Source organism: Seriola aureovittata, chromosome 7 (genome assembly GCF_021018895.1).
Source record: "Seriola aureovittata isolate HTS-2021-v1 ecotype China chromosome 7, ASM2101889v1, whole genome shotgun sequence".
Classification (NCBI taxonomy): domain Eukaryota; kingdom Metazoa; phylum Chordata; class Actinopteri; order Carangiformes; family Carangidae; genus Seriola; species Seriola aureovittata.
This window is the reverse complement of record NC_079370.1, coordinates 20960504-20984579: the sequence shown is the minus strand read 5'-3', so window position 1 is coordinate 20984579 and position 24076 is coordinate 20960504. Positions and strand designations below refer to the sequence as shown.

The 24076-nt window shown below is 40.0% G+C and overlaps 3 protein-coding genes across 4 annotated transcripts; all 3 read right to left on the bottom strand.

Annotated features, from left to right (window-relative positions):
* Nucleotides 1-14: 14 nt before the first annotated feature.
* zgc:101716 (uncharacterized protein LOC492784 homolog) lies at nt 15-5575 on the bottom strand. The gene is made up of 8 exons (XM_056380437.1): nt 5355-5575; nt 3960-4061; nt 2877-3020; nt 1865-1915; nt 1633-1777; nt 1313-1448; nt 912-1044; nt 15-785 (listed from the first exon to the last, which is right to left on the bottom strand). Exons 1-8 carry the CDS (start codon nt 5457-5459, stop codon nt 636-638), a joined length of 966 nt encoding a protein of 321 aa, XP_056236412.1. The 5' UTR covers nt 5460-5575; the 3' UTR covers nt 15-635.
* An 82-nt stretch (nt 5576-5657) lies between these two features.
* LOC130172035 (fucolectin-6-like) lies at nt 5658-9722 on the bottom strand. Of its 2 annotated transcripts, none has more exons than XM_056380438.1 (6): nt 9292-9722; nt 9040-9127; nt 7829-7867; nt 7397-7694; nt 6994-7139; nt 5658-6696 (listed from the first exon to the last, which is right to left on the bottom strand). In XM_056380438.1, the coding sequence occupies exons 2-6, from the start codon at nt 9098-9100 to the stop codon at nt 6344-6346; spliced, it is 897 nt and encodes a 298-aa protein (XP_056236413.1). In that variant the 5' UTR covers nt 9101-9127; nt 9292-9722; the 3' UTR covers nt 5658-6343. The 2 variants fall into 2 exon arrangements, with proteins under 2 accessions (XP_056236413.1, XP_056236414.1); XM_056380439.1 differs by having other exon boundaries at nt 9040-9078.
* A 113-nt stretch (nt 9723-9835) lies between these two features.
* On the bottom strand, nt 9836-23707 carry LOC130172032 (zinc fingers and homeoboxes protein 1-like). The gene is made up of 8 exons (XM_056380434.1): nt 22599-23707; nt 20537-20863; nt 19908-20371; nt 19416-19619; nt 18955-19170; nt 17919-18083; nt 16570-17805; nt 9836-15775 (listed from the first exon to the last, which is right to left on the bottom strand). Exons 2-8 carry the CDS (start codon nt 20742-20744, stop codon nt 15491-15493), a joined length of 2778 nt encoding a protein of 925 aa, XP_056236409.1. The 5' UTR covers nt 20745-20863; nt 22599-23707; the 3' UTR covers nt 9836-15490.
* Nucleotides 23708-24076: the final 369 nt, after the last annotated feature.

Here is a 24076-nt window from a genome sequence, read left to right as displayed (position 1 = left end):
TGAAGTGAAAACTGTGCAGTCGGTACGTTGTGACTTTTATTATCCATGTAATGCACATTCTCATTCTCAGTCTCTGACTGCTGTGAAAATGATTGAACAACTCTTTCAAAAAACAAAACAAAAAAAAACTACATAAGCATAAACACAGCATGTTCATGTTTTATGAGCATTTTAAGGCAAAAGTTACATTTCAGGCAGAACATTCAAAAGATTCGAGCGTCTCACTTTGTTTCCTGATTCTATAGCAAACAGAGTGATATTTTACACAGTAGGAAGTGGATGAAACATTCAAACAACGACTACATTCACTATGCAGTTCTCTCTGCGTGCTTCAGTTACATGAAAGGATGAACATGAATAATTCAGTTACATCTGAACAGTCTGATTCATACTTTTGAATATTGTTTTGAGATTTTCAGCATTAAAAGAGAACATCTGACCTCCAGATGTATGGGGACTTATTCTGGCATCAGTAAGGCAGACATAATGTGCACTTCTGTCTTCGGAGTAGGATGTGGTTTTCACTTCATTCACTCTGTGTGTCTGTTACTCTTTGATCTACACAGTGACTGAACGATCTTCATCATGTTCTTCAGTCTCCTCCTGTCCGACATCTTCTCTGTAAACATTCAACATCAGGACTTTGTGTCAGTCTCTAACACTCCTGTCAGTAAGATCTTGTTCCACCAGCGCTCTCTGAAGCTCTGCACGCACACACTAGCCAGACTCTCCCCGTCCTGGTAGTCCTCCCTCATCTTCTCCGGGATCAGGTCCTCTGACATCACCTGGGAGATCAAAGAGAAGAGAAGGTGAACTGTGTAAAACTCAGCCCCTCACCTAGACTAACCTTAAACTGCCTGAAATTCAGATCTGGACACAGCATGTATACCCAAAATGAGGAGTGTGCTCACCTCAGTGAGCGTCTGCAGTGTTGATTCTTCGGGATTTAGCCGCTGTAGCGCCTCATCTGCCGCCTGTAGGCTGCTTTCACTGCGCTGCAGCACAAAGGAGGACTGCTGCTGCCGGAGGATTTTCAACAGGAGTCTGAGGGAGATGAAGGAAACAAGGCGACATTAAGATGCTACGACTTACATTTAAGCTCTTCATCTTTAATTTGTCACACGTGCAACTGTGGCATGACAATACCTTGTGACTGAATTGATATTTTATTACATCAGAAAAAGCATCGGGCCGACTGCTCCTTCCAGTGACTTTCAACTATTACAATATGTTTCTAATGGTTGTTATTTTGTGTGATGTGTGTATGGGACATACAGTGTGTAAACATATTGTTTACAGTCACATGCTTTACCTCGTCCTGATGAAGCAAGTGCAAGCTTTGAGTCGGATTCTATGCTCATCGAGCTCTGCTGCCTCCTCCTGTTGCTCCTCAGTCTCTCCATTGTTCTGCTCTTCGGCTGATTCACAACTCTTAGGGAAACACGATCCTAGTAAAGGGGAATACAACACAGCACATCAGAACATGAGGACAAATATTATTATGTTTCATCTACATGTTTACAAGATCAAAGAGAGAGAGAGCGTTCATTCACATCTGCAATAAAAAACAAAAACAAACTTTTAACACATTTTATGGTGGTTAAATGAGTTGGTAAATGAAGTCATGCCTACTTGCGGTTCTGTCGTTCTCCAGCAGCTGCAGACACATCTGGCCCAGGTTGAACCAGTGCCAGGGGTTGAAGGGCAGCATGCTACACAGTTGCTGGAGAGATGACATCTTTGGTCCTACGGCTCCAAAATGCTGGTAGATGCTGACCTATAATAAAAGTTTTCACGTCAATTACATGGAAATGAGTAGAAATTAGTTTGTATCAGTGCAAGTGTTGTGGCTAATAATCCTGACCTTAAGCAGCAGGAGGCTTGTCAGGTGGCAGGTGTTAGAGGCTTCTTTGCTCTGTAGAGAGATGATGTAGAAATTACTACTGAAGTTTGACCATGTTCCAAGCCAAAGCATTTAGACTGACTTCTTACTGCCGTTTTAGAGGGCTTTGAAATTAAACTCCCTCAGAAGGGTATAACCATCAAAGAGAACATCTACTCAAATTTAGATTTATCAAAGTTATGTTATTATTTCAAGTATTCAGGGGTGGTGGGTTCATGTGCTGCTGGAAAGCTAACATCCACGATTCAAGAGACAACTACCCACACAGGCAGTACTGAGCTACACCGGTGAACAATTTAAAACAGGAAACTGGCAATAAGCAAATGTGGAGTCTTGTATATTTGAGTATTAAAAAAGATTCCTGTTTGACAGCCGACTGTAATATTGGAGCTTCCTAGGGCATATAAAAGAAAATAAAGGCTGTCTCAAGGAAGCTTTGAGGTTTGGCAAGTTGACTTTCACATTACACCATCAATAAAACCCAAATAACTAACATAAGATCAATGAAAACCAACTGGCAGCCTGGAAGGTAAGAATAAAACATTTGTTATTCATAACTATTCTAGACTTTGAAAAATGGTAGGTGTAGGATTTGTCTTTTAAACATACAATTAATTGTATATTATATAATGCACATACTCTATTTACAATAAAACTTCAGCCTTTCTGACCTACTGTTCACTTCCTGCATCAGACAAAATATCTGGAATGGTGAAATCTTGTTTTGGGATTTAATGGTTGTAGATTAGATAAGATAGATCAGGTTCAACCTTTTTGTTTGTCATGCAAGGAAGCTGATTCTACTCCAGCAACCATCTAACAAAATGAACAACCATTAGCACCATTGTGCTATCATATACCAGTGATATATATACTAATACTACGTCACGACGGTAAGAGCAAACAAAAACATTATTTAAGTAAAGCAGAACTCAATGTATCAACATGGAAAATATGTGCACAGAAGAATTACCAGTAGGTCAGCCAACTCCAGTGCCCTGTCTCTCTGTCCCAGTTTGGTGCAGCATCGGGACATCCCCTCCAATACATCTCTTCTGATGGTCAAGTTGTTGTCGGCGATCCACTCCAGGCAGCAGCTGTACGCTTCCAAGGCTTTCTGTACCCATCACACAATGTGACGAGAAACACAACAAGGTTTTTCAACACCTCAAAGATGACAATTTAAAGTGGTAAGAACAATAGCAAAAAGAGAGGTTAGCATGTGGCAACAATTATGAGCCAAGTCAGTGTTTTATTTTCCTTAAGCCTCAAGCAGCTTATGTTGGTATTATTACTGTTAAAGCACTGAAAAATAAAATCATTTATTTTCAGATCTGTAGCAAGAACAGGACATTTTGTGTTGGTCTGTGAGCCTCCCTTCTCATTGGCTGACTGTTTTCTGAGCAATGCAGGTAACAGATTGTAGCCTATCACTGTAGCTGTGGTAAAACTCTCTGGTAAATGCAAATGACGATAGTCAGTCAGCGCTGGTTGAAGTACTAAGTAATACATCTATTCAATTAGTGCAAGGAGATCAAGTAAAGTAGTGCACAGACAGTGCATAATAAGTGCTAGTTAGGCATGTTAGGGTGCTCTCAGAAAAGATGAGTCGTAATAGATTCTTGAAGATAAAGAGGGGACGCTCCTGCTCTGATTGACTTTGGTAACTTGTTCCACCATCAAGGAGCCACAGATGACAAGACAAGATTTTCACTTCGCCTTTTGGTACTGCCTCAGTGGAGGTGATATCAAAAAACATCCCAGGTACTATCCACAACTTTTGCCCAGTGGAAAATCAAAAAAGGCCAGTAGAGTAAAGTGGAATTGAGCCAGTACCACATAGTGGAAACAGGCTAATAGTGGCTCAAAACAACAGTTTTGCAATAAACGAGCTGAGTAATGAAATTAAAGATTTTTAAGGAGAATTAACTCTGAGCATCTATTCCTTTTTCTGTCACTGGCCACCAACTTTACAGGTGGTTTAACTCCAATACTGGTGAAGCACAGTGGTCTTTGATGAATATTTGAAGTTAGAGTTGATTGACTGTTTACTTACCTGATAGTTCCCCTGTCTCAAAGCCAAGTCAGCTCTAAACTTATAAACTTTCTGCTTCTCCAAAGAATCATCTGTGTCAAGGGCAACACTCTCACAAAACCACTGCAGAGAAAAACAAGGTGAGAAAAGATGACAACAATTTTTAAGAAGCACTTAATTGAGTATTTCGAGTCTGCTTCATTTAGTATTAATTGGTCACAAAATGGGATCTGATTGAAATACTGCTGTGACCAAATAAAGATCCGCCTCTGATACAAGCCTGTCTGAAATAATGGTCTTTAACTTATGTGTTTGATGATGATTTTGTCAGTGGTTATCAAATCAGGATTTAAACAGGAGCAGCTTAGAAATGGCTAGGAAGGGACTGCTGGTTAACATGTAGTCCTAATGGGCTGTGTTTCCGTCACTATTTCAAACTCGTTACATTGTCTGACAACAGAAACAAGAACAGCTTTGTTGGGATCTGCTGTGTTAAAATACTGTATATGTGAGCACAGAGAGCAGGAGAGAAGATACAGATAAAGGGCTGAAACTGGCTAACCCCATGCACAATGGAAATATGACCTGATGAGATTTGTTTCGCGCAATAGTTTTCAACTACATCCTGAATTCCGCACACTGACCATACGTGGTCCAGGTGTACACTAGGCTCTGTCCTTCTCCTTTGTTAGTCAAAGTAGCTTAATCCTCACCTCCAATGTGGTTGCACTGACAGGACTCCAGTTACCTTTCGCTGGAGTCATTAGGATAGAGGTTTACAAATTCTTTCTAAGCTACACTGTGAATATTTGAATGATGTTTTCAGTATGGACAAGAACAATACAATGATCCAAATGGCTCACTTACTTTCCCCCGACATTGTATCTAAGACGAAAAGATTTCACTAAATCAAAAAACAAACACTTCACATACACAGAACATAACAGTAAAAATAGACTACATCTAATGTAACCGGATCACACATTTAAGGCCATTCACTCAAAAAGCAAGTAGCCAAGATATGTAACTACTTAGACATTGTATTTTTATTTTGTTTGTTCCTTAGCTGCTTTTACTGCTAGCCTTTAAGTCAAATGTAATATCCACTGTATGCTACTTTGATTTACGGCTAATATCTTAGGACGTTGGGTGAAAAGAAGTATAAAGTCTGAATTTATTTAAAAAGAGGGGCGTTACATGGCGTTTATCATTATTTTATTTTTAAAAAAATGTGTCATTAATAAATTACATGGTTCTGTTTTTTGGAGAAAAACTCTAGCTGTGTTAAAGTTAGCAGGCTAACAGTTTCACTCGTAGTTTTATCGTCCTGTCAGTGTTCAGTGTCTTGAGGTAAGTGCTGATCTTCCAGCTCTAACTAATGTTAATCAGTCAGGTTTGTGTTGAACAAAGACTCACCTCTGGTTCACACAGTTTAGCGTTGTAAGAAGACAGAGACACACAGACTCGGTCTCTCGCCTCCGAAAACACAGAGTCGTCAAACGTGCTTCCTAATATCTCCATCCGGACCCGAAGAGTAGCATTAATTCCCAAATTTCAATATGAAACAAAACGACAGGTAACTGTAGCTCGTGTACCGTTTGTTTACTCCCTCGTGATTACACAGTCGTTTAACTGCACGACAAATACAATATCCCGTGACTATAGTTCCGGGCAGAAAGGTTCCGGTTGATGCTGAAAATATGCAGCACACTGAGAATGTACAAATATCTCAACCTTTATTTAACTCGATATTGACATAACAAAAATATGCACCGAGAAAGGCAAGTTTGTCTTCACAGTGCCCAAGTCAACCCACACATGAATATAAGCAGAGCTTAAATATAGGTAATGTATTTTCTATCCATTCAGAGGAAATAAACATACAGAAAATGCAATTCAAACAAAAATAAATAATGAAAGCTGTAAATCAGAGTGTTTTATATCAGCTAAGGTATACAAAATACATAAATGTATTTAATATGACGGGCAATTTTCCATTTCTGTAAATTTGAGATACATCACAAACATTTCTGAATGAGTATATTTTTTCATATCAGAATTAATCAACAACATATGGATAGCCGGTTCATGCCAATGATCAATTTTCATGAGGAGAATAAAAAACTTTTCTTAATGATCAGTGATTACATTTCAAAATAGAGGGAGCAAAAGTCTTAACAAACTTGCAGTTATTAAAACAGCAAACAGATTTTTATTTATTTATTTATATCAGTTTATGCTTCAGGTGAGAGAAGAACAGCTCTTTGCTTTATCCCATCTCTTTTATCTGGACAGCTGCTGCCTGGACCCATCACCTAAGACACATATTAGAGGAGAATTCATCACAACACAACAATGCTGCCATTGCCACATGTCCAAATTAAAGGACCAGCAAAACAAAACCTTCAATTCTCTTTCTTTGAACAGATGAAATTAAACGTCTCATTGTCAGGCTTGCTGGACCAGACATGTTTCCCTTTTACGTCCATGGCAACACTCATGCCGCACTCATTGACTTTTTCGCCTTTGAAGCAGTTGTAGTTTAAGCCATGATCTTCAATCCAGAACCAGAAGTCCAGGGTGCAGGTATAGCGTAGGCCCAGCCACACATGGGGACTTTTGGCCTTTTTGACCTCCAGCTCAGCCCAGACCTGGTCCTTGTCATCAAGGATGGAAGCCAGGTCCATGTCATTGTCCCTGCAGTAGCGCAGGGCCTCTTCCCACGTCTTATTCTGGCTGATCAGTAAAAAAGGTGATTCTAGAAAAAAACAAAAAAAACGAGTAATTAAAACAATTACAATTTTTTATAGTATATAGTATAGTATATGGCTTTGTAAACATAGAACCCCATTGCACTAAAAATATTCTATTTATTTTATTTATTTGTTTATCTATTTGCTTATGGTTCTTGTATGAATAGACTATTTGTCTACATTATACTGGAAAGGAGAAATTTCAGTATTTATGTAAGGCTACTAATATGTCATTTACAGTTACTGTATGTGTGCACTGCATTAAATAAGCACATAGTTTTGTGGATGAGAACGTGTTGCACCTTTTAAGCTGCCCCAGATCTTCACGTCACACAGAACTGTAAAATTTGTTACTGGTGTGAACACAAGCACATAGCGTCCCACCGCTTCTCCATTAAAATGAAAGTAATTGTATCTGTCCATTGTGAATTTCGTGATATTTACATGCCTTGAGGAGAGAAAAAGATGAACACACAGTTAGAGACAGAGAAACAGAAAGGGCTTGAAGAGTGATGTTTTGTGGTTCTGAGATTAAATCTCTGATTGTTTTCTTCGGAGCTGTGGAAGCTGAAAAAGATGCTGTGATATTTAACTTAAATTGTAACTCGCTGAAATCAAGCCACAGAGGTACAAGTTAGAAATGTGTATTATGGCAAGAAAAGAATGAACATGCCAACGCCTGAAAACGCAGCATGAAGGCATTACGTGTTGGTTTCAGTGCTGTTGAGAGAATGGATTTCACGGGAGTTCCCAATGAAGATCTGAGCACCAGTTATATTAGCATTGTTATGCTTGATGTTGTAGATAGCGATACAGGAAATATTGTAGACACCCAGCAGGTCAATTCTCCACCAGGAGTCGACCGTCTTATTGGTATGAGCACAAGTCGACATATTCCCATCAATAGCTCTGTCAGATGAGAATGTGCCTGTTCCATCAATGTAGTTTGATGACTGAGTTGTGTTCCCTTTCAGTGTGCTGTTTGCTGTGTTGTTGCAGATAGCTGTAGATGAAAACAGAAAACAAGTCAATTCAAAATGTTGCCCTTATATATTTATATAGAAATATAACTATCCTTTTTGACATGACTTGAAAAAAATTACACTAATTCCTGTAAAGAGATGCATTAATTCCTACCTGTGCCATTGTCATTTAAGTTTGTGCCTGCTGTGAAATCTGAAACAGCAGAAGATTATATTAGAATTCCTGTTCCCATTTCAAGTTTTTTTTCATGTCATGTCACGTAAAGTTACTGGCAGCTATATTATTGCTTGTTAGTTATTTGCCATTGCTTACACACTAAAACCAATCAGTCTTAGCCTTATCGCTACCGATAGACCTCAGGTGAGCTTCTGTGAGAAGAACTTCGCAAACATGGAAGCAGTGAGGGCGAGAGGAAGAGGACGACAGAGAGGAGGTGGAGGATGAGGGCACGAACAAAGAAAGACCTGGCAATAGACACGTATTTCAGATGAGATAAGGGCCCCTTTGGTGGAGCAAAGCCCAGCCTCCCTCAGTCGCTACATGGCAGCAGCCATAATATGGGCATTGAGATTGGAGAACGGGTCTTTCAACTAGACTGTACCTTTCAGAATATCGACCGACTTACGATGAAGCAGCTGTACAGGTTCCATTTGAGAGGAACAGTGTTAGAGCCAAAGACCTTGACAATGAATATGAGTGAGTAAGTGGCAGTAGATTGTGCAGTGTTGCCAATGCATACATTCAGACAAAGCTGTACCTATTGGCACTAGTGGTCCCATACTTGTGTATAAAATTGTAATTTGTTTTTACACCAGAGTTACTTTACACCATATTCACAGTACAGTGTAAACATTTTCTGTTACAAAATATTCAGAAACAGTTACAGTAATTGTAAGTTTTTATAAAACAGTAGAATTTACAGGCTGCAGCTGCATCAAACTCCAGGACTTTTGTGTTATGTGAAGCTGTATGACAAAATTAAAAACATTTACAAAGTTGCAATGACTGCAGTGTTTTGTGTTAAGTTCATCAGCGTGTTGTTGCTACTTTGGAAGAGTAATATAATAACAGATATGTCATTTAAAAAGATGTTTAGCTCCAAGCGTTCTGTCACGTTTGGTTCGTGAGGAGCTTTGACACGAGTCAAATTGTGCAATAACTGTATAAGAAATCCCAAGATCACAGAGCACTCATCCTTCAGTACTTAGTCAATACCTAAGTCAAATCCTCTTTGTAAATGATGACATTATTTGTGCTGTACTGGGGAGTCTGAAGCAAGTTACAGCAAAACACAATGAACTAGTTTGTTTTGACCATTTACAGTAAGATAACTAACATGCATGAGCATTAAGTGAGCTACTTACTAATCAGAGAGAGGGGCAACAGAATCCACAGCATCTTTACTGTGGAGGAGAATAGCGACATCAGATGACTACGGACAAGTTGAATGTTCTAAACAAATGGACATAGACAAATAAACTGAGGTCAGTAATAGTTTTCAATGTCTTTGAAATTGCACATATGTTGCTACTGACATCTAAGAGACAGAAAACACTTTGTGAGGACTCTATAACATTAAAGGTGTGAAACAAATTGATCATTTCAGTTGTACTAACCTCACTCGTCTTGTCAGCCTGTTTTTCTCTCCACACCAACTTTAATATGATGCCCTCTCCAAGCCACAGCTGGATTTATACTTACTTCCCTTCTCTCATCAGTGCCATTGACATATTTCCTGTTTGCCACAGAGTCAAGGTATTATGTCACTAGTCAAACCACATCAAGGCTGATATTTGCATCTGTAAACATACATTGCTGTCCCTACAAAGTAAGTCTGTTAATGTTCCAACACATGCAAATACCTCTGAAAGTTAAATTTTCTTCAACAGAGGAGGTTGTGAGGCTATATAATATTTTTTTATTTTTCAAGTTATCATGATTGGGGGGGGGGGGGGGGGGGGGGGTCACTGATGATTCAGTTTATTAACAACAGTTAACAGTGATGATAAATTAATCTGTCAGGAATGGTGCTGCGAAGACTCAGGGGAAACAAATGGTGACTGACTACAGGGTCTGAAGGGGATACTACTTTCAACTCATCTTGACTGATTCATATCACATTTGTGTTCAAAGGAAAAGATGCAAAATACTGCGCACAAGTACACATCTTCTGATCAAAATTTATTGGGGTTTGTCCTCAAACAAGTATAAAATATAAATCTTTTCTAAATCAAGCTAAAAATCAAGCCAGAGCGTCAACAACAGCCGGGATTTTAAATTAACATTGCACAAATTGTTTGCCTCACAGCTGGCAGCTTCAAGTTGATGATTGCAGGGGCCACATAGAATTTGTTTAGCTCTCTAAAGCAAGCCTGCAGAGGCGATAGCACATACATACTGTGTTTCATCAAACTTTATGACAGATACTCTCTCCTTTTTTTTTTTTTTACACATTTCCGATGTACAGGCAGAGCGTAGAAATAGATGGAAATGTCAGTTCCGTAGACACAGCATAAGATGAAGTTGAACTGTTTAGTTGAGTTTGGTCATGAACGTTGTAGACAGAAAAACCATCTTTGCCTGCATTGCCTGCAAAGAGTTTAACCTCAAGTAAGTCAGTTTCATTCCCAGAATCCCCTAGAGTCATCAATCGGGTGTACTGGGTAAGGTGATCACAGCTTATTTTTAAGAACTGCGTCTCTCAGTTAAAGTCAGGGGTGACATCATTTTAAAATGGCACAGTAAATATCATTTATGAAGGTAGTGTAATACAGTGAGATCATTGTATTCGTCCTGCTGTATCTGTATCTACGGAACCGACTGTTACTCAACACAGGAGTCTGTCATCACTCAGTAAACAGATCTGGAAATATGAGTTATACTGAAGCAGGAACAAAGAGAAAACTGTGCAGTTTGCGGTTAAAAGCAAAGCATGTCCATCATAAGCAATGACTCGGGGTAAAAACTGTCAGCAGATAAAAATTAGATCAGAATAACCAGAAAGTGAAAATTCCACCGTAAATGAATTTAAAAAAATCTCCATTTATACGTACAGTATATTACATTTCTGACAAAATGTTTGTTTTGTTTTTTTACCAAAAAGCTGGCTGCTATATAGTGAAAACATTTGAATCTCTGATAGCTGTAAGAAACATTCAACCAACTACTTGTCTAAATACAGAAAACGAGTGAGGACTATAGCGGAAGTATAGCGAAGGATACACATATGACATATGAGCATAATAGGACAGCAGGTAAACTACTCTGATCACAATGTTAGCTTGTAGCTCTACTGCACAAGGTTAACTGGGATACATGATGAGTGATGGATATTAAACCACAACTCAGAGAAGAGACACAGCACCTCAGAAGACCTGGGGAAAATATTTGATTTACTGAACACAGGTTACACTGTAGTGAAGCCAAGCTGGCTCTGTTTCTACCAATACTCGTATCATTCACCTGATATGGAGATAACATTAACTGTCAAAAGGCTGAGATATCCTACCTTTATATCTAGTATGCTATGCACCAAGCTCCAAAAACACCAGATGCTACATTTCCCACAATACAACAGATTTGTCTTTCAGTAGACTCTCCTTTCCTTCTAAACCCCCACTTTTTTTTTAAACCCCACACCTCTAATTTACAATGGAGAAGAATCAAGACAAATCTGAGATGACCCTAATGACATCACTATGACATCATCAGGATTTTTTTTTTTTTTTTTTTTAAACTATCGGAAGCTCCCCCTAGAGCCACGGAAGACATCATACAAAGGCTGAGTAGTACTCCTCATGACAAGTAAAACTTCATGTGCAAAGTCAATGGAGTGCCTCTCTAAGCAACTTAAAGTGTTGCTCATAACATTTATATTAAGTTTTCTGTTATATTGAATGTATCTTTATGAAACAGTTGATGTGTAGAGCCTTATATTTTTTACAAATTATTAGCAAGCAAAATAATTTCCCAGGTGCTTCCAGAATTGTAGTCTTTGCAGTTCCTTTAACTAAGTGCATGTCTTTTCTATTGAGTTCTGATTCTTTATTTTTTGCAACCAAAGTAACAAAAAGCCACTCAGGCAACACTGGCTGAACTCTAAAGCAGATTCTATTTCAAAAACACTACTCTGTTGTACGTATTGTATGAGTTGGTATTGTTAACAAGCAATCCACTGATGTCTGGACAGAGTTGTAATGACACAGTTTTCATAGATAGAAACATATAAAACCATTCAAAATGGACTGGCTATAGTAAAGAAAGAGCACACTGTAAAAGACCGGGGGTTGGATACCTGGACACAGGATTAAGCCTAATTTGTGAACTAAAACAAGCAAATTGGGGTCATCCATGTTGTAGCATGTATACAAATTTGCATGTAGTACCAGAATTCAAATAGTTACAAATGAGCACAAAATGGCTGCCAAAAAATTACCACAATTGTGGTCAGAGCAAATGACTACCTTAACGTGTTGCTCAAAATGGAGCTAGGTACTCAATGCAACCTTGGCCAAGCTAACATGGACAAGACTTTAATGAATGGTTCTAGAGTCAATGATGAAGAAATAAAATTCGAATCATTTTTAAGAAGGAAAACAGGTCCATGGTTGAAGTCAACTTGGTAATTATAAAGTAACTGGTATTAATACAGATAAAAAATAAATGTAATCCCAGATTAGGCTTCTACTGTGCCAAGTATAACGACCCAAAACACTCTATGTACAAAATGAGCAGTTGTTCGTCTTGGTTATTGCATGCAGTATTAGACAAAAGGTACCTTGACATTTTGAATTTGTTATTTTTCATGGCCAGGCAACTGTCACATTATGACACACTGGTTTCAACTCTCCTTTAGTTGCCATAAACTAGCTAGTTTAGCTAGTTTAGAGCTAACAGGCCACACTGGTTTCAAAGACACTCATTAAAATGCATTTTGTGTCGCTGAAGGTGCCAACATGTAGTGTGACAAGTGCTTGGTAACAAAATACAATAAAATTCGGAACACCAAGGTATTCGTTTAAGGACTTACAACAGAAGTTTGCAATGTCAACTTCAGATTATCTAGGCATCTTTTAGCGTCAGCAGAAAGCAGAGCTTGGTCATGCATCACACCTTAGTTTGAACAAGCCTCCTGTAACAATCAGCCAACAATTTCTGATTTCCAAAGCACTCACAAACTCTCTCATCTTTTGTCGAGAGTTGCTGAAATTATGTTCAAACAAGTATACGAGCCATGTAGGCACATAGGTTTATCTGCAAAGCTTCATCAGAGTCTCTCCCCTGTCAGTGAAGAACTGTATTTGAGACAGTTTTCAGTCTATTGTCCTGTCGTCTTAATGCAGTAAAGCATGAAGAAAAAACAGTGAGAAAGAGGAGCGTTATTTGGTAGACATCCCACCACAGAGGGAATGCTGTGCTGTTTCTTCAGGCATCACAATTCCCTCCACGAGAGAAAAAGTGAATTTTCCAAGAATGTCTTTTTTTTAAATTTTCTGAATGGTTTCAGTCTTACGAAGATGTCTCTATAGCCCTGTCAGTCTGTCTGCTTGTGTTGTAGACAATTTAATGAGACGGAGAACCAACAGGACACTGCTAACATTTGCAGAAACATGTGTTAGGAAGTGCACATCTTGAAATCTAGGCATTTATTTTACAAAAGTGGACTGGACAAGAGGGCTAAATAGTCAGGGACAGGGGCATGTGGGAGCAGAGAAGGAGATGGGAGACACTTCTCATGATTTAAAGCAACAGTAAAAAACATAACAACAAATATAACACATGCGCATTTTTAAAAGGAGAAATGATTAAAAACTGGGCTCAAATTGTGCAATTTAGCGAACAAAAGCGGCAGGTGATTGTTCTACTAGTTTTCTGAGCCGTATAAACATCCAAATATGAAACAACACATATTATTAGAAAAGTGGATAAATTGGTAATATTCCTCCCCTTGAAAACACACTTAGGATAAAAAAAGGCAAAATACTGGTTCAGTTCTTAGTCATACAAAACAGATTTGGTCTCTCAGAGCCATTTCATGGTATAATAAGAGATTAAGGTGCCTAATCATGATTTAGTCCACTGTGAACACAAGTGGACAAAGTGCATTTTTTAAAAGTTTAGTTTAGGTGCTTCACATTATTCTCTTCAGTGCAGACTGGAGTCAAATTATTATTTGAAATACTGTTAAACAGTGTTTCTTAAAGTACGGGTCAGGACCCAAAATGATTCATAGGCCTCGTTTTTGTCATGAGCCCCAACCTAAAAGGCAAGGTGTCAGTGATTTGGTGGCGACAGCAGTCTTGTCACTTACTTTAAATTCACACTGGAGCTGCAGCTGGTGCTTACATTTACATGATTTGGGGAAAACTGCAACCCATTGTAAAAATTTAGTCCATCCATTCAATCCATCATAAGCCCATCACGAGCCATCTCTAAGTGAAACACTGCAGCAAAAATATTTCTGTTTCTGTTTTTACTTCAGTGGACCCAGACGTCTTCCTCACAGTGGCCATTATTTAGTTCACAAACTGTGCCACTGCTTCAAACTGTAGCTCACTGCTCACAAGACAAAACATTCAACTTTGGCACAAAAGCCTCACACTGTCTGAATCTACACAAACCCCTTTAAAAAGTTTTTAATAGCACAGGATGAGTTCTATCAAAAAAGTGAAAAATTTGTTTAAAAACATTAATAGCAGTTAATATTAAACACATACTGTGGAATTTTTCCATCAGATCTATAGGTGCTCAGTTAAAAATCTAGCATACTAATAATATTAATGAACAATGAGCCACTACAGAGGGAAGACTTGAGTAGACATCCTGCGCTCTTTAAAAGCATCATGGCATTGGCATTCATTCAGCTTTAAGGTACGTTTCCCCTATCATGTTAGGTCTTTATCCCACAGAGATAAAATACCTGATTTCAATGTCAGCTCAAACATCCTGGTCTATGGCGATGGTGATCTTCACAGGTGATACAGTAACATGAAAAATCAACCAGTTCCACTTTTGGATGTATACCAGTTTCATTGGGACATTGCTCAGCAGTGACATCTAGCGGGGATAAGTTTTTTAGCACCTTTGACACAACAGATATGTCTTTTTTTCTGTATGTGCAGTTAGTTTGGGACCAGGGGTGAAACATTCATAACACTAGAGACCGAAGTTTGAATTTGGGCCTGTGCTCACAACAGCATAACAAACTCCTGCTCAAGGAAATGCAGCATAAATGTGTAAATAAATCTCCCTTAATGGCTTGATTTAAGAAAGCAAGGAGTGCAAATTTAACAAGGAGCATGGTGGACATTTAAAACTGTCAGTTCCTCCTAAAATCTCTCAGGTACAACAGTCGGTATTCATCAATTGCTTCTAAAGAACGATGTAGTGGGTGGATATACCATCTTCTTAGGCAACTTTTTCATCTCAACAGTTTTCATCTTCAGCTCAGCTTGAAGATTTCACTTAATAGTATTCTTCTTTTTTGACATAATATTGTGTAACTATTGTTTTTTGAGCTTTATCAAAGTTTGCCACTGAAGATTTGTAGGGTTTGCTACAAACTCCCACTTTACCATGATAATTGTCTGTGACACATTACGTACAGCTAATAAGATAAGTATTGAGAGAATGAGTTAAAGTTAACAGTTCCATGATTCAGAAATAGTTTGAAAAAACAGTTAATTAATGTTGTAAATGTGTACACAAGCAACCAGTGGCAGAAAGACTTGGTTCAGCTAACTCTCCTCCAGCATTGATCATCTTAGTATTTCTCTTGTAACATTCTGTAATGTTTCACCAGGCTTTCCACAATCATTAATCTTCAGAAACTGACAAGGATTTCCTGACACTACGTGATGGTTCCCAAACCTCACTGTCGTCCGTATCATCGGCATCCTCCTCCTCATCTTCTTCATCATCGTCTTCACCCCCCCCCCCAGTGCCGGTCTGGTCCTCGGTAGCTGTCGATGCCTCTCCCTGCGTCTCCTCTCCCTCCTCCCCTCCTCCTTCGTCTCCGACCGCCCTCCCTGCAGCTGCCTCCTGGAAGGGATCCAACCCCATGTCTAAGCGTCGCTGGACTTCGGCAAACCACTCCCTCACCTTTTCAAGGACAGAGAAACATGTTAACTGTGTGAGAACGGCAGAGTTGTTGCTCTTATTGAGGACACCAGGGTCATGTCATCCGTGATATTTCTGGGACTTTGGCAGTTTTAATGACATGAAGACAAGTTTACATTCTACTATTACACGGGACCAATTCAGATAATAAACATATTAAAATCTAATTAAATAAATCAAAATATTTAATATAAACATTTCATGATGGTGGGTCGTTGGAGTACTGCTAGGGGAATTTGCTCATGGCTAATCAATTCAAGAAGTTAAAAATGTTTTCAAAGAGTGTTGCTACAAACACTTAAACTTTTACACTTGTTTCCCAAAGCAGAACTAAGTGCAACTGCATGTGCATTAAGAGCTTCTCCTGTTGACTTAGAGTACAATGACGATGTAAATGATGATGGTAAGCTGCACTATATAATTAATTATAATTAATTCAGTCTTCAGCTTGTTGCCCTTGTTGACTTTATGATTCATGTTACTGGGTAGAAGTCAGTTTAAGAGAGTAAACACTTGATTTAGCTGCTGCATCGTGTGTTTGCTGTGTGTAATTTAAACATCATCACTCATTTTGCATCTAAGTATCACTTAATAGAGAAGTCATGACAAAAGAATTAAATTACAGTGCTTTTTGGAAACACCTCTTAAGCTTAACAGTGTCCATAAGATGGATTTTTAAGCTACCTGAGCATTAAGAAACGTTTGAGAGACGGGTGCCTTGGTTGACAGGTCAGGAGTTAGTTATAACAGAATAACATGAAACATATTTTCATTACCTGTTCATAGCTCATGTTGGTCTTGGTGACAAGCTCATCGAGGTCTTGCTCATTGAGGAAGTGGTGCTTCAGGTAGTATTCCTTCAGGATCTCCCTCCCAGTCTTGAATTTCTTTGCCGGTGGAGATCTGTCGATATCTGCACTGGAGGAGGCGGACCGTCTTGGCTGCTTCCTGGTTCGGGACCGACCCCAACCACGATTTCGACCACGTCTTTTTCGACCGCTGCCGCTTCCCATTTTATTGCCTCCTCCGACGTTCGCCCCCTCGACGTTGCCACTTTGGTACTGAAAGAACCATTTCAGGTTTCCATTCTTCCAGGAGTATCTAGAGTCCCCGAACCAGCTGACAATGTAGGACCGAGGAAGGCCGCTCTCTTCTGCCAGCTGGTCGTACTCCTCTGGTGTGGGCCACTGGGTCCGCACAAACGCAACTTTCAGAATGTGGAGCTGCTCTGGAGACTTTTTAGTTTTATCTTTTAAGTCTTTCTTGTTGCTGCTGGTGGTAGTGGGCAGCTGCTTACTGCGACCGCCAGGAGGAGTTTGACTACCTTTACGAGATGAAGAGGCAGAAGGAGAAGAAGAGGTTGCTCCTCCCATTCCTCCTCTTTCTCCTGCTTTCCCTCCATCTGCCTCCATCTTCCCTCCCTCTGAAGAATCCGGGGAGGAGGTACTGACAGATGGCATTTTTCGTCTCTCAGTGAACCAGGCGTCAATCTCCCTCCTCGTCAGCTTAGTCTCTGTCCTCAGGCGGCTCAGCTCTTCATCTGATGGGGTGCTGCTCTTCTCAAAACTCTCCTCCAGCACCACCAGCTGCTCCGGTGTCTTCTCCTTAAACTTCTGAAGGGTAAAGTCTGGAAATGGGTTCCATGTTTTGGGCCGTGTCTCCTTCTCCTTCACAGGAGGTGTGCAGGGAGGATGGGGAGATGTGGGGTTCTCATCACTTGAGTCAATGACAATAGTAGTGCTAGCACTGCTACTACAGCTGCCACCTCCTCTGCCCCCTCCATCATGGAAAACAATGACATGGCTGTTCTTGGAGTTGCGCTGGTTGTACCGGGTGTCACTGAACCATTTCTTGATCTCTCCCTTTGTCAGGTTGGTGAGCTTCATCAGTCGGGCGATTTCAGCATCAGTGACAAAGTGATTTTTCAGGTAGCTGGCTTTCAGCTCTGCCAGCTGCTCTTTGGACTTCTTAGGCCGCATACTGAACGTGTCAGCGCTGAGGGCCGAGTTCTCCTTAGAGAGAGAGAGGGAGAAAGTTATATATTAAATAAGTTTTACTTGCTCATTGACAGCAATGACTGATTGACAGTATTTGACTGAAAGCCAGCTTGAAGTGTTGTCTCCACCTGTGGAGAGAGAGAGGGAGGCTGGACAGTGGTAGCCCGTTTCAGCTCACTGTTTGTTGGGGTAGGCTGGCAGGAAACCCTGCTGGAGCTCTGGGACTGGCTGGGCAGCCCTGCCACTGTCAGTGTGATGGGACTGGTCACTGGAAGGTTTCCCCCTGGACCGACCTACAAAGAGTCAGAAAATGACACACAGAATGTGAGGATGAGACATATAATCAGACTGAGATGTATTTGTTGTTTGAGTGATTATTGTGTATTATTAGTGTATTATTTTTGACACTTTACTGGGGCCCTAAAACTGCACGCTAAGTGAAAAAGAGGTAGGTCTCCACACACCAAATGGTGTACAAAAATTCACATATTCACTCTGCAATATATCTTCAGTGTAATGTGTGTGTGGTCTGCATGTGTGTAAGATGTTATTTTCACAAGTAGTTGTTGTTTCCCAGAAAATCCTCAATTATGGCATGCTCTGTGAGATTGCAGTAAATACCATTATTTGATCAGTGTTATTAAAAATACACTAAAATAAAATTCAAAACGGAAGAATCTTTTCAACACATACCTATATCAGCATATAGGAAATTACCTGAAAAATTACCTGAAATAACCTGGATTACAGAGTAACCTAGAGTATACCGCTTCTATTACCTTGCCCTGTTACTGTACAATCATTAAGAGTAAATTAGATAGACACCACAAAATGCTAGACCTATCTGCTAACAGTTGGCATTTTGAGACAAAAAAAAAAAAAAAACATAAAATCATTAGTAGTTTTGAAACTGCTGTAAAAGATCAATGGGCAAATATACATGCCATGTTAATATTGTGTTCATGTTCATGTTCAATCAAACTTGTTAAATGCATTCAAAGTCAATCTGTTTCAAGTCAAATCAAGTTGACTGAATACAAGTCACTTAAAATGCAACAAAAGCATGTCAAAGTCTCACTACTTTTACGGTGACTGGGTTCAATGCAAGGCAAAGCATCAAAGCTGAGTCTTGTTAGACATGGCATGTTTTCTTTCCTTACCTACCTGTGTGAACACCAGGCCAGGCTGGCCCACTATCTGGCAGGTCTGAAGAATGGACTGCAGACCGTTGGCAGCAGCTGAGAGCTGGTGAGCGGGTATGACAGTGATGGTCTGCGGCACTGTGTGCACTGTGCCGTTAAACTGTTTCCTCCTGGCCTCCTCCACTTCCTCAGGGGTCCAGCTGACACCGTGCTTCAGACGCTGAGCTGAGAACCACACCTGGATGGAGATCGAGGACATTTGATCACCATTAACAAAATACTGTATTCATATTATATTATATTAAGTATATTTCAAACTTAAATTCCAAATTCATAATTAATTTTTTTTAAATTTATTTAGCAAAGTATACAGAGTAAGGAGCTTCTATTTGTAGCTTTTTGAGATATCTTATAGCAAAGAGACAGACGGGGGGGGGGGTATAGTTTGTCAGGAGAGGTTATTTGACTGACACTTTCATCTACCTTTATCTGCTCCTCTGTGAACTGTGTCTGTGCTGCCAGGCTGCTGATCTCGGCCATGGAGGGGTAAGGAAACTTCTTGTATGTGCTGCCCAGCAGAGGGTTGGTGTCCATAGCTGCACTATAGGAGGGGATGCTGCTGAGGGGAATCAGAAGCTGAGGCTGAGCTGCTGTCGCACTCTGCTGGGCCTGGAAAGCTGACAGCACCTGGAGTAAATTAAGAGAAGGAGGGAGATGAGAAACATTGAGATGGCTAATGCTACACAGCGGCAAAGGTGTGACACTGCTGAAGTTAACTTCTAACTTCCCTGTTGAGAATATTTAGCATTATGACCATCCATTATCCAAAACCTACCAGCAGCTTTGAGGAGTGCAGACTGCTGTTGAGTCTGAAAACATGTATGAATTTTTCACAGATAGGTGTAAATGGAGTGTTCTTACACCCATGCTGCTGAAATACGTTTACTAAACCCTTGTATAATCAAAGTCCTCTACCTGTGCAAGGCCAGCAGGCAGGACTGTGGGGTTTAAAATGGATGATTTCCTTGGCGGCTCTGAGGGCGGGCTGATAAGCAAGCCGCCACCTCCAAGCTTCATGGAGTCATGCAGCAGCATCTCAACAGGAGTCATTGGGCCCAGAGGGGCTTCGATGGGCTCCTGCTCTCCTCCAACCTCTCCCTCGCCACCTCCTCCAAAACCGTCCACTGCCTCGTCCGGTGATTTCAGGGACACAGCGATCCTCTTGGGTTCAGATTTGGTCTTCATCCTCATGATGGGTGTCTTGCTGAGAGAGATGGCAGCAACTGACGCAGGGTCTGCTCCTCCCTCCTCGGGCACATCACACTGTTGTTCCTGGGTTGGCTGGTCGATGCTTGGATCGTCAGGAGGGTTTGTAGCGTTGCGCCTCAGTGAGGGATCAAGGACTTCACTGTCTTCTACAGTAGAGACACTGGGCTCATCTATAATAATAATAAAACAACATTCATTGTGACAAATATTTCCCATGTCATTCCTGTTCATTCTGATGTACAGAGCCTTTGTGTACAAGCTGGTGTATATTTGGGCTTATGAAGTGCTGTTGTTATCTACACATGAGAGAGCAGTCAGAAAGAGTCTTACAGTACCTGTATCTGGTGGTGTGGGGACAACCACTACAGCCTGACCTAGCTCCTCTGCAGTTGGCCCCTCTTCTGCTGCCTCCTTCACTTTCCCCTCCTCCTCTTCTGCCTCTTCCTCCTTTGTCCTTTCCGTTTTCTCCTCAACCTCTTCCTGCTCCACCACATCAGAGGGCAGCACCATGCAAGGTGTGGTCGATTTCCGGCGGCTCGACATCGTCAAACCAAACTCTGTTTACTTCTACTCAGGGTAAAGAAGATCTGTGGCAAAAGTGTTGAGGCTCACATGTCTCAGGAGGTTGTGTTCACATGCCAGAGTCATTGAATTATTTATTTCTGTGGGGGGGGGGGGCACAAAACAGATGAATTTGTCATATACATAATTTGTCACAAAAACTAAAAATGAAAAGTGAAATGTATATATAATACAATATACTGATACTTCTTAGATAGCCATTGATAATTTGCCTTTAACATCTCTTACAAGTCATATAAGTCAAATAAAACAACTGCACCCTCTCAGTATAAAATGAATCATTAAAGACAAAGGAATCAATTTTATTTTCACAAGTGAAAGCTGCTGTAAATTGCAGTCCCACATATATTTCAACAAAGTGTTCACCAAATAAGTATCACCAAAATCTGCGATAAGAACAGGTTCACATTATGACTCATAATACAGCAACTATATTGCCCATTAACCTGTATACTCACATTAATTAATGGGCAATATAGTTGAGATTAAAAACAAGATTACACTAAGATTTTTTTTTCCAATATCAGTATGGACAGCAAGATATGGTAAATGAATGCAAAATTATGTGTAATACATTCACATTAGTGGTCATGCAATACAATGAATTGGTCAGTTGACAGAAGATTATTCAACTACTTTAATAATTGATTCATCTTTTGTGTCATCTGTCAAGCAAATACGCCATATATTTGCTGGTTCCAGCTTCTCGGATTTATCGGAGGTAAGACTTCCTGCTTTCTTTCTTTGCGCTTCTTTTGTTTTATATCATTGTTATGTTGTTTTGGACTGTTGGTAGACACAAGCTCTTAAAAGATCTCACCTTGGGTTTTGGGAATTTTAAGAAACATATCACCAGTTAATCTTTAATCGAAATGCTTATTATTTGAATCCAACTCTGGGATTATCAGGCCCGGTAGATCAAACTGAATGAAAACTGGGCAAAGAAGGCAAGAGCCACAGTGTCCTCTGCTCTCGGGAAGGCACTATCACAGTGTTAAAAATGGACTGTGGTCATTTATTTGGAAATTGTCATTACTAAAGCACAATGTCAACTAACATAATAATGACCTTGATATTCATGCCTTGTCTTGTTGAAGCATCCCCTGTCAAAATCTAGTTATACCTCTAGTTAGACCTTCATTATTTCACTTGATTCTGTGCCTACATAGATCTTTTTTAATCAAAAATGACCACATAAGGAAACCTGGGCTCAGCTACCACTCTACCAGGTTATTCCCACAATGTTGGTAGGGACCACACTGTTACAACACCAAAATAATCTAATTTATACCAAGATAATAATATAAATTATATCAGAATGATAATCTAAATTACACTATGAATGTAATGTTACTTTACAAATGGCACACCTTGCCTGGTGGCAACTAATATTTTATTTTAGTTACTATATATGTCTTTGTGTTAATGGTTATCACTCAGTTTAATCAGATGGTTACTGCCTAATTTACAAATAGGTCGTTCATGATGACACACGTGCTACAACAAAGGTGCAAATGTTCACTTCTAAGACATCAGTGTGAAAGTCTGCGTGATAGATCAGTGTTTGAAATAATAATAAAAATGCTATGCTGCATTGCCACAATGAGGTCATTTGCATTAACAGATAACAGCACAGTAATTTGGAGGTGTGAGCTAGCTAATTCGTTATTATTTAAATGATGTTAAAGCAATAAACTGACACACATGGAGGTCTAACTTAGCCCAGCAGCGTCTAGCATGAATATAAGGTGGGCCAACTAGCCAGTGTTAGCCGGGCCAGTCATTATTATTGATCACGTCTGGCGGTAAACTTACTGGAACTACTGAAATGTGCACTGTGTTGCTACCAGACTGTCGAGTCGAGGCGAGGAATAATTTCCTGGGTCTCGGCAGAGCAGCCTTCGGGTTTTGTTTGGTGGTGTCTGTCGTTGTCTCTCCTTCCCCCGGCTAACCATTCAGTCCAGTCTGGCCGGGGTTACAGTGGCGTTAACGTTATTCGGGCTTGCGGGTCTCCCGAACCCAGCGGAGGGAAGCAGACAGACGGACGAACCGGTCTAACGGCTACGGCTCCCGTCTGCAGATGCTGGAAACACCGGACATCTCTCTCCTCGTCGGAGCAGGTTATTTTAGACTCAGGGCGCGTGTTTGTAAAAGTTATATCGTCAAACGCGCAGTAGTTACATTCATAACGTGACGGTTGGTGCTGTGTTAGTTTGCTGACCTAATTCTCGGATATTTTTTAACGGCAGATTTTTTTAATGATCAAACGGCGTCATCATTCAATGTGATACGTCCTGACGTCATTCCTCAGCGACTCTCGGTGCTCTAAAATTTTGGAAACTTTGTAATATTCCACCATTATAATGTATTCTTGATAAGGTGGGTTTAGCTCTGTGCTGTCCCGAAATGAATAAGATATTTAAGCACTGTTTAAAGTGAGCTGTAAACGCGTTTGTCTCCCGACCCGGCTGTGTGCCAGAATGTCCTTACATGACCTGTCAGGGCAGTAGAAGCTACTTGAGGACAACATCGACACTGCGTTACACCTGATCCTGTCTTGTGTTACAAATCAGGCTTTTCTATTGATTATTTCAACCATCTCCACATTTTATTTAAATAGGAATCTTGTTTATGACAGGCTGATGTGCAAATGCCTTATTATTTAATACCTGTGCGAAAATGAAATGCCATTGTTGTCAAGCTGAATTTGTAGCAGTTAGTAATTTCACAGTAAAATCCATTTCATCCTGCAGCCACTGGTTAAAAATGACTACCACAGGTGAACAAATGCCAGAAAACAAGCTATTACGATGGCGTAAGTTTAGGATTGTCATGTGCTAAATACAGAAATTGGAGGTCGGTCAGAAGAAGTGTGTAGCGACAAGAAATCTGTGGGATTTAAAACACAAAAATAAACAATGATGCAGCTGACATCGAGATATATTGACTTTTAGTGTCTGAAAAGGGTCAGAATTAAAAACACCGAATCCTACATTTTTCATTACCAAAGTTGCACTTAGTATGTGTCTGTCAAGGCCAAATAATCCTACACATGAGGATTCACGATTTTCTTTTTCCAGATCCGGATTATTATTATCTGGATCTACACAAAATGGTACAAACTCATAGACAACACCATAAATATATCTGATTTTTTATTAAGATCCCTACATTAGCATTAGCATACGTACTGAACTGATTTGCACCAAATTTGGTGTCGATCCGTTTAAAAAGGCGTATTCAGGAATGTTTGTTAAAATCAATTTCTTAAACATTGCGAGATAAGGCATTTT

Excerpts from the sequence above, each read along its gene's own strand:
- LOC130172032 (XM_056380434.1), bottom strand. The coding sequence starts at position 20,744 with ATGTCGAGCCGCCGGAAATCGACCACACCTTGCATGGTGCTGCCCTCT. Across the intron at positions 19,171-19,415 it reads TCACAGAGGAGCAGATAAAG|GTGTGGTTCTCAGCTCAGCG; the intron begins GTAGATGAAAGT and ends ATCTCCATCCAG. Across the intron at positions 17,806-17,918 it reads CTCCCTCTCTCTCTCCACAG|GAGAACTCGGCCCTCAGCGC; the intron begins GTGGAGACAACA and ends TCTCTCTCTAAG.
- LOC130172035 (XM_056380438.1), bottom strand. The coding sequence starts at position 9,100 with ATGTCGCTATTCTCCTCCACAGTAAAGATGCTGTGGATTCTGTTGCCC. Across the intron at positions 7,695-7,828 it reads CTTAAATGACAATGGCACAG|CTATCTGCAACAACACAGCA; the intron begins GTAGGAATTAAT and ends TTTCATCTACAG. Across the intron at positions 6,697-6,993 it reads GATCTGGGGCAGCTTAAAAG|AATCACCTTTTTTACTGATC; the intron begins GTGCAACACGTT and ends GTTTTTTTCTAG.
- zgc:101716 (XM_056380437.1), bottom strand. The coding sequence starts at position 5,459 with ATGGAGATATTAGGAAGCACGTTTGACGACTCTGTGTTTTCGGAGGCG. Across the intron at positions 3,021-3,959 it reads TGAGACAGGGGAACTATCAG|AAAGCCTTGGAAGCGTACAG; the intron begins GTAAGTAAACAG and ends TGATGGGTACAG. Across the intron at positions 1,449-1,632 it reads GGAGAACGACAGAACCGCAA|GATCGTGTTTCCCTAAGAGT; the intron begins GTAGGCATGACT and ends CCCCTTTACTAG.